Source organism: Aulostomus chinensis, chromosome 3, assembly GCF_037954235.1.
Source record: "Aulostomus chinensis isolate RoL2024-O1b breed Wild chromosome 3, RoL_Achi_v1.0, whole genome shotgun sequence".
Lineage (NCBI taxonomy): Eukaryota > Metazoa > Chordata > Actinopteri > Syngnathiformes > Aulostomidae > Aulostomus > Aulostomus chinensis.
The window spans coordinates 21,749,891-21,759,419 of record NC_141322.1 but is presented as its reverse complement, the minus strand read 5'-3'; the positions used below and the strand labels follow the sequence as shown (position 1 = coordinate 21,759,419).

Here is a 9,529-nt window from a genome sequence, read left to right as displayed (position 1 = left end):
ATTGGCCAAAATTATTCTGAATTAAATTCTCAGTAACAGATGTAAGAGGCACACAAAAATAATTTGATGTTACCGAATTAACGTACAATCTATGTGGCAGTAAAATACAGTAAAACAAACTCTGTTTTATTTGTCCAGTCCAGTGATAATATTTGTTGTTAATTGTTAAGATTTGGTGTCGCTATTGAGGGAGCTAAAGGAAGAGTTTGCATAAAAATATTCATATCAAACAGAAGAAGCAGTCATATGCAGGAAAATAAGATGTCTTATAATTCCAGTGTAATAATAATAATAATAATAATGATAATGATATTATTACAGAACTCATACATACACAGGTACAGAAATGCATTTTCTGTTCAAATTTTATACAAAATTGAAATGACAATAAAATACAACAAAAAGAGTTCTGAATCAATCATCAGAACCACACTTGAAAAAAATACTTAAATTCTTAAGTCTTTGGTTTGGAAACCACTTTCACTACTCTGGGTGAAGTGGAAATAGAAATACAAAAGATGATGAACACAGTTTAGTCTGGGTTTTTCTAGCTGTGCTTCTGTATTTTAATATTTATTACCACATCCTCGATGGGGGTCATAAGGTCGGATGGATGTCCGAATATTTGTAGACGTTAATCTCGACAAACTCCAACTAAATTGACTTCTGGGTTCTCATGTGCATGAGGCGGTAACTGCAATGAGTTCAGAGCGTGAATTATGTATTATTATGTTGATCATGTCATTTGCAGCTAAACCAACATAAACTGTAATCTCACCACCTGAATTTTTTTTTTAAGTATATTAAAAAAATGTAAGTATAAATAAGCATCTCAGGTGGCAGCCTTGACACACAAGTCAAGTCAGTATTTCCAACAGAATATGTCCATTCGTCTCAAATTCCGTTTATTAATTTACTTACAAATAGAACATGTTTGTTGGTATGTTGAGGATAAACACACAACCTCAGGCGCACATGTGCTCAGAGCCGCTGGAGGGAGTCGGGTAGTCGGCGCGGCTCTGAGCTGAGATCAGATTCAGGTAGCCCATCTCTGCTGACCGGGACAGAGATGAAACAGTGATGAAACGGTGAGGGTGAGGAGCCAAGCTGCTCTGACCGTTCTCCAAGACACCTGAGATTTTGGACAGCTCGGACAGCATCCCATAGCTATGGACAAAAATAAAGGACGCAGTCATTTGACGGCGTATTTAGTGAAATATTTGAATTTACAAAAATTCTAAATTAGGATTGGACCTACCTTGAAGTTTGTGCAGGGCCAGATGAAAAAATCTCTTGAGACATTGATGTTTTCTTTGTGTCCTGATAAACCAAACAATCATTTACACACACACACACACACACACACACACTCACACACACACACACACACACACACACACACACACACACACACACACACACACACACACACAAAGTTTAAGTGGGTGTTATTGTTAGCGTTATCTTTTTGGCAAATGGAGACGGGGCTTTAATATCAGGTGAATGGTGCCAGAGATTTATCCATTTTGGGAAGGAAGGCGTTTCCCAGACGTGTTATGGTGACCAAACTGAAATGTCGGAGCAACAGCAGATGAGATGTCACTGAGATGACGCAGGTCGGACTTTGTACCTCTGAGATGTTCAAGGTCTGCAGGGTTCGTTCCAGGGCAGCTAGCTGGTTAGACATGAGGAGTACTTGGTTTCCCAGTTTCTTGTTTTCCATCTCCAGGAAATCCTCTCTTTAAATAGAGACAATGGAACATTTTGTTTAATTTCTCAGACTCGTATTTTATTGTGTAACGCAGCGTTAAGTGGAGTTGAATCTTTAACTTCCATACCTGCATTTGGATAAAGAAGTTGTTAGATTACGGTCTTTGTTGCTTTGCTCCTCCTCGTCCAGCTGTTGCAGTAACCTCCTCTTCTCAGCAAGTAATTTCTCATTTTCCACAGTTATAATTCTGATGAGCTCTTTCTCCTGGAAAGGAAAAGCTTTCATTCATCACCCAGTTAACGATCTGCTAATGCTTCAAATAACAGTTAATAGGGAATCACAATTATCACTAAGTCAACATCATGAACCCACTGAAGTAAAAATGGCAACCCCTTCTCACAGAGCAAATACACACTTGTGAAGAAATGGTATTTACTGTTCATTCAAATGAGCTGATATTGATTGAAATGAAGATTTTCAAATGATTAGAAGCACATGTAGAACCTCAAATATGCTGGCTAGTGTGTGAGGCGAGACAAAGCTGCAGATTTACCTTCGCTAACGAATGCGAGCACAGGGAAAGCTGTCGTTCCAGCTGGTTTATCTTCTCATCTCTCCACGTGGTCTCCTCGTCAAACTTCTGCAAAGCCCGACACAGCTTTGCTTTGTGTTTCTCCTTCTTCTCATGGTATCTACTGCAAGCGGAGAACAATAAGATGATTTACAGATTCCACACAACAGCTCAACAAAAAAACACATTCTTATTCATCTCAAAACAATATTGTTTTTCGAGGGGGTTTTATTTGTCCTTCTACCTCCGCTCTTTGTCGAGGCTTTTGAGTGTTTCACAGATCTCATTCTTGAGTGTCTCACACTCCAGTTGGGTAGCCAACAGTGTTTTTACTGCTTCTTGGCAATCAGGAAACTCCTGCAACACAAACAGTAAAAGGAATTGATGGCATTAATACTAAAACTATGTACAGTGGGGTTTTCAACTCACAATAAATTCAATATCAAATTCTGCCTCCTACGACCATTATACTCTATATTAAACCACAGTTACTTTCCCTCTCATTCTGGCACAAATATTTATGATGAAGTTATACCACACAAACAAACCTCACATAATAAAAGTATACATTACTTCACGTGGTGTGTTTTCCTTGCACAGTTCTGTCTGTATCTCTTTGTCCTCCTTCAACTTCCACTTGTCACAAAGCTGTGGATCCGTCTCCATTTGCTTCCCCCGCCTTCAGACCCAAACAAATGTTGTAATAAAATAAAAGGCAGTTTACGTATGACAACAACATTGACAGATGGCAAGTACTGTACTTTATACAGCAGAATACTACGGAGAGAGAAAATCTCACTCTTGATCCTGGAAGTGGTTTTCTGGGGTAAAAATTGACGCTTCAAGTCCATCTAAGTCTCTGTGGGCTTCAGCCAGCAGCTGCTTCAGGGAACGTATCTGAGAAGAGTCGTGCAACAATAACAAGTTTTCTATGAATCTGTCTGAATAGTGTGTGAATGTGAAACTTCCCTATGATCCAATAATACATTCATTTACTCACCTCTGACTCCTTTTCCAGAAGGCTTCTAGTCTGAGCACTGAGCTTCTTCTGTAAAGTTCTACATGCGTCTTGGTTCTGAATCATTTGGGTTTCGCGTGACTAGAAACACAACAACTGCCTTCAGACATGTACTGATGCTGACTTCATGAGAAATGACGTTCAGCTCGGTGCCGCTGTTTGATTTAGTGAAAGCACACAAAGACTCGCAGCTCGTCAAACTTACTTTTGCTAACTCATTAGCTTGGTTAGCCTGGAGCTGCACTGCCAGGAGCTGCTGCTGCTGGTCCTGTAAAGCTGAATCAAACTGCTTCACCTCCCTCTGCAGAAACACCACCTAAAAACCACCACACAGATCAATGTGTGCATCCCAGAAGGAGCATCAGAGTGTGTGTGTGTGTGTGTGTGTGTGTGTGTGTACAAACATCCTCTTGTATTCAGACTCAGAGATTATAAATCAACTGTGCTGACACTGACAACCCCTGGGGGTGAAATTCTTGTCCGTTACCAGACTGATCAGGAAAGGAACGGATAATTATTTGGACCGAACAGCAAAATTATTCGTTTTATTAAGTAAATAGCAATAATTGATCCGGCCAGGTTTTCTATTTTATTGAGCATTACTAATGGCCTTGCAAATTACCCTTCTAATCTGCTGCTGTTTTTATGAACTCACCATTTCCTCTTTTTCCAAAAGGCATTTTGTCTGAGCTGCGAGTTTCTCCCTCAAAGCTCTGCAGCTCTGGTTACTCTGGGTCAGCTCTGACGCTTTGCACTAGAGGAAATTAGCAGAATTACCCCGTAAGGCAAAGAGCTACAAACAACAGCTACGTGATAGCAGCATGTTTGCTGAAATGCTGTTGCGCAGAAATCTTACCGTCTGTTGAAGAGAGTTTTTCTCAGCATCCAGCAAGCGAACTCTGTTCCTCAGGGCTCTGATCTCAAAGTCCAGGCGATCATTCAGCTCTTTGGCCTTCCTCAGTTCTACCATTTCTTTGAAATAAAGTCAGATAATAGGAATCATCATATCTGTATTTATGCAAGCCGCATTAACAAATACTTGATTTTTGCTTTTTAAACAGTCCAAATTAAAGAATACACATGAAGAAAAAACTGACCATACTTCTTGAGTTTTTCTACTTCTCTTCTGAGCTGCTCCACCTCCTGCTGTGCTTCCTGCAGCTCAGGCTCTGAAACACAGATGGGGGAGTAAACACCGATGTTTCCTCACATTAGTATCATCTCTGATTCCTGAGAGATCAGAACCATTTCAGGCTTCGCTGCAGGATTGCGTGTAATCTATTTTTATATATTACAAAGTCAGACTATTTAGGATCTTAAGTATTTATAAAAGAACTCAGCAGCATCAGCTGCTTCTCCTCATTTGTAGCTGATTGCTACATCTCACCGTACGTCCTTTGGGTCAAGTGAGCAGATTCTAACTCATCGGTCAAACGGCGGATCTCATTGTGGGCCATGGCTAAACGCCGTGAACCCTCCTCCAGGTCCCGCTCCAGACGGGAGCACTCTCTCTCTACGCTGCCTGCACGGACAGCCAAATGCCTCACCTCAACCTGAAGAGACAGGAGACATCAAAACTCACTAAAACCACTGAGTAGTTTGTTGTTGCATGCACTAATAATGCTCAGAAGAAGAGATGGAAGACCTTGAGAAGTGAACTAGATCAAACTGCATCAGTGGTGTAAGTGTCTTCAGTGTCCTCTGCCATGCAAAGGTTGCTGCTGCCAGAGTTTAAGAACATTGAAACAGAAAAGAGGTCTCTGTTGAGTCCACGTACGAAAAGGAGGCGTGCAAAAACACCCTAACAGTCATACATGCATCTCAGGGAAATCTCTATGAGTCTCAACAGACCTGAGAGCAGTTTTTAGAGTGTTAGTATTGCAACAGAAAAAACAAGCAAACATTATTGTAGTTCAAAGAACATACAGGGATGAAAGTATGTTTGCTCTGTGAAGTCTTGTGGAGTCCAAAGAGTCTCTTCCATGGGCTTTGGCCATGGCGAGGTGCCCCCTTGTGGGAAGACTGTGAAATAACATTATATTACAGAATCAGCTCATTTGACCACAGAAAAATGCATGTTAAGTCATTCAGTTTTGACAAAAATCCTCCGGTTCACATAAGAAAGCGGTTAAAACTCGAGTCTGACCTGGTGTGTGTTGATGTTTGGTCCCTGGACATCCGTCCCCATTTGACTGGCTGTGTGTCCTTCTCCTGTCTGACTGTCAGGATCCTGGCTTGGTTCCAGAAGGGAAGCCCTCTCCACCAGGAGGTAAGCCACCTGCTCACTGGGGCTGCTGTGAATCAGCTCCGTCAGACCCTGCTGGTACAGCATTTTAGCCACCTCGCTTATCTGCGCATCTGTTGAATCAGAGGTTGGTGAAGGATTACAGTTCATATTGAGTCACCCGGAAGGTCCCAGAATCCTAAAATGGGCTTTGATTGTGTCTTTCTTAAACTCAGAGGTGTAAAATAAAAAGTAATGAATATTTGTATTTGCTTGCTACTGCCGTTCCTTGAGCTCCCCTCCAACAAGCCAGTGAGACTTTGATCCAGCTGCCGTGTCACGATACGATAACCGGAAGTAAAATTTCTCATTAAAATAAACAAAATCTATCACAACTTCCTCCCTTCACTGCCCGTTGCTGTGCTAAGAAGGAACTGGGCATGAAAAGTGAATTATTTCTGGCTGCAGAAAATCAAACAAATCATTTCACAGCCTCTTAAAAGGGAAAATCAAGCCAGACAAGGAGACTTAACTCTTGGAGCCTGTCAGAGTTGGTCTTTCAGAAGCGTATGCATAACAAAATGTGCATATAGAGCCATTTGCTATAAGAGGAGTATCCAAATTATTACCCAAAAACTATGTTTGAAACGGCGCCAGCCTGGAAACTGTATGAAGCTCTCCGATTTCTAGATTTTATCAAAATATTTCAATACTTTTCCACGGCTTTTTCAGATCTTTAAGGAAAATTTTCAAGACCATTAATGGCTTGAATCGTTTGTTAATACATGAAAAATAAACCACGAAATTTACGATAAAATCCACAATCGCACTTAGCAGCGTACATTTAACCGAAACGAGGGAAAGGCCGTGTAGTTGCAGCAATTATAACAGAAATAGATGAACCAGAGATTTTTCTCAGTCGAGCTTAACTGAACCATATACAATTAATGTGTGTGTATCTATGAAGCAAATATCCATGACATTTCCAAAACTGTCTGACTTTATTAATTTTTCAAAAACCTTTCCAGGCCTTGAAGTTGTTATTTCCAAATTTTAACACCTCCAGTTTTTTTTTTTTGACCGTATGAACCTTAATAAATGGAAAGTATTCAACTACAGAACAAGAACATTTATGCAGCGGACTCAATGCTCATGTTCTTGAGTGATACTGGGAAGGTACTGGACCAGGAGGTACTGGACCAGGAGGTACTGGTGAACATTTCCTACCTTGGAGGGAGACGAGGCGCTGCAGCTGCTCCTTCAGCTGATCATTCTCATCCTGTATCTCCTGGGCCAAGACGTTCTTGTGCTCTGTAAAGTTACGGATCTTCTCCAAGGACTTACGCACCTCACGGATAGACAGAAAGAACAAGATATTCAAATGCTCTCTGATCTACCACGCTGGGAGACAGTGTGTGATGTCATAGGGTCATTTGCCAGTACCTCGGCCATCTCTGCTGAGTGTTGGGAGCGCTGGGTGTCCAGGTCCTGGATCGCAGTGCTAAGCTGGTTCCTGGCGTGCTGATGGGCTCGCCATAAGAAACACATCTGAGCCTCCTTAGGGGCATCGGGTTCAAGTCCAGCCTCGGTTAACCATGTGGCGACCTGCTGCAGCTCCTCCTACAGGTGGGATGGGTGACACAGGGGTCACTGACAAGCCCGCTAGTCTCCTGCTGGGAGGCCTCACTCTCTGCTACCGGAGGAGAACTGAAGTTTCATCTTCCTAGTCAGACGGCTGCTGGGGTAAACTTCACTCATGTGACCTTTATTATTTTAAGAAGCTGCAAACTTTTTCCTGACGCAAAACCAGGACTGCTTGTCAACTGTGTGTTTTAAGAAGACAAATTGTAATAATGCCACCTGAGTCCACCCTCGGCTTGTAATCAGAGGGAAATAACGACTCGTCTTGGTGGTGGCTGCAGTTGTTTGACGACTGCTGTTTACAATATGTTGAATGTTTCCTGTTTGTAGGCCTGAGGCGGGTCCTAGACAGGAAACTACAACTGATCACACGTTTGTGCTTCACCAGCCTTTAATGTCACCCTTTACACACTCACGGCGCTGAGCCAACACTACTGCGACTACTACATTCAGTACTGCACAAATCTGAGGTTCTTTTATTTTTGAGTTTTCATTCATATGACATTTCAACCTTCCACTCAAGAGGGACACGTTGCTGATGTCACTGGAATGATTGACAGCTTTAGTCACTATACAGATAAGATTTAAGAAAAAAGTACACAAAGAAGGTAAGAATGGATTTTTTGATGTGAGGTGCTTTTTAGGTAAATAAGGTCCATTTACACATTACTTACAAATGATTACTTGTAATCCTATTCATTAAAAAGATATGAAAACTTTTTTTTATTATAAATGCCTCTGTAAAGAGCAATATTGGTATTTTCCGAGGCATAAATTTAAAAACATATAAATATACTTCAAGGACATTATACCTGATTATATTTGCATACTTTTTCTATGGCAACATTTTCACTTTTAGTGAAGGAAGAAAGTTTTTAAAGTAACTACCAATTAAATTAACTTAATCTATAAAAATGTTAAAGATGCAGAATTTCTATCCATGACATTGAAAAAAAAGATTTTTAAAAATCTTTTAACGAAAAAAGGAGGGCAAACGAAGGCGAAAACAATGTTTTGCGGGGGTAAAGTTAAAGAAACGACATGTGAAAGTCTCAAACATGGAGGAGAAGCCCCAAGGGAATGCAGCTGGACAGTAATACTGCAGCTGGACAGTAGTACTGCAGCTGGGCAGTAGTACTGCAGCTGGGTAGGAATATGCAGCAGGAAAGTAGTATAGCAGATTTGAACAAAAGTTAATAATTTGGCAGTTCGGCGAACTAAAGACAGAAAGTGTGCATGAAAGTGTGAGCTCGCTACCTCCGGGCGATCCATTTGTCGAGTGGTGATGATTCACAACTTCCGACCGGAATTATGACACAGTTATCAGCATTTTAATGCAAAACAAACAACAACAACAAACAAATAACAAAAACAAAAAAAACCCGGCGTCGATTGGAGCGGAGCACCGGTGATGAGTGGCAGCGGAACGGAACGCAGCCCAGCGGCAGAACCGTCAACACAAACGGTTGGCGCAGTGATTTGGGCTCGCGAGTCCTTGAAGAGGCTTGATGGCACCTTTAACTGGGTGAGTAGTTCACGTTCACGGATTAACGTCAGTCAAATGAGAACTATATGAATTATACCCTGCGTCATTTTCGAGATTAGTGTGCATTCTGCTGTGTTTCTGACACTTTCACCTTTTGTTTGACTTACTTTTTGTACATTCGCGTGTGTCTTTGCCTGCTTTCTCTGCCATTTTCTAGTCTTCTTCTGCTCAGGGAGAATTGTTTTTTTTTTTTTTTGCACCACTTCTTTGAATTAATAGCCTGTTGAAATAACCTGTGACAAATAACACACGTCACACGTTTACAGATCCAACTACCCAGCAGCATCAGACGTGGTTGACTGGCCCCAACTTGACTAACAGCTGCTAAATGCTGCGTATTGAACTCAAGCCTACTTGGATGCAACAACACACCACAGCCCCTCACCCTGAGGTCCTTCAGCTCATTCTCACTACAACCGAGAGCAACTAAAGGTCACTGGAGTGCGTCTAGGTGTCATGATTCATAGTTCTGCCCAGTTATCTGTTGATTACTTCTTCTGCCTATGTGAACATTAACGGCATTCCTGAAAACGAACTTCTTAGCAGTGTGTTTTTCAGTGGGGTTCTGATTTTTTTTTTAATTGTTTACTGTAATCGCAATTATTACATCCACGTATTTTGAGATTTGAATGAGGGTTTTGTCATGTTTTAATAAGTTTTTATGTCTTTTCTAACATTGTTCTGCTCGTGTTTGGTCTCTTCTTGGTGAATGTTAATGAACCCCTCATGTTACGAAGAGGCTTTTCTTTGTAAATGTCACTCTGACATGTTGACTGGGAATTATGTGTCTTCTCGGGTGGTCTGAGATTTCCTGCATG

The 9,529-nt window shown here is 41.3% G+C and overlaps 1 protein-coding gene across 1 annotated transcript; it reads right to left on the bottom strand.

Annotated features, from left to right (window-relative positions):
• Nucleotides 1-331: 331 nt before the first annotated feature.
• On the bottom strand, nt 332-8,573 carry LOC147268247 (uncharacterized). Its single transcript, XM_086199660.1, has 19 exons — nt 8,423-8,573; nt 6,968-7,144; nt 6,752-6,872; nt 5,447-5,658; nt 5,227-5,322; nt 4,688-4,853; nt 4,398-4,469; nt 4,157-4,272; nt 3,956-4,054; nt 3,506-3,616; nt 3,283-3,381; nt 3,082-3,179; nt 2,856-2,961; nt 2,527-2,639; nt 2,265-2,406; nt 1,839-1,975; nt 1,631-1,739; nt 1,259-1,320; nt 332-1,167 (listed from the first exon to the last, which is right to left on the bottom strand). The coding sequence occupies exons 1-19, from the start codon at nt 8,435-8,437 to the stop codon at nt 966-968; spliced, it is 2,253 nt and encodes a 750-aa protein (XP_086055786.1). The 5' UTR covers nt 8,438-8,573; the 3' UTR covers nt 332-965.
• Between the last annotated feature and the right edge of the window lie 956 nt (nt 8,574-9,529).

What these genes read in the sequence shown, in the direction of transcription:
- LOC147268247 (XM_086199660.1), bottom strand. An exon ending in GCAAACATACTTTCATCCCT is followed by an intron (nt 4,854 to 5,226) that starts GTATGTTCTTTG and finishes CTGTCTCTTCAG; the next exon opens with GTTGAGGTGAGGCATTTGGC. An exon ending in TTTTGGAAAAAGAGGAAATG is followed by an intron (nt 3,617 to 3,955) that starts GTGAGTTCATAA and finishes GGTGGTTTTTAG; the next exon opens with GTGGTGTTTCTGCAGAGGGA.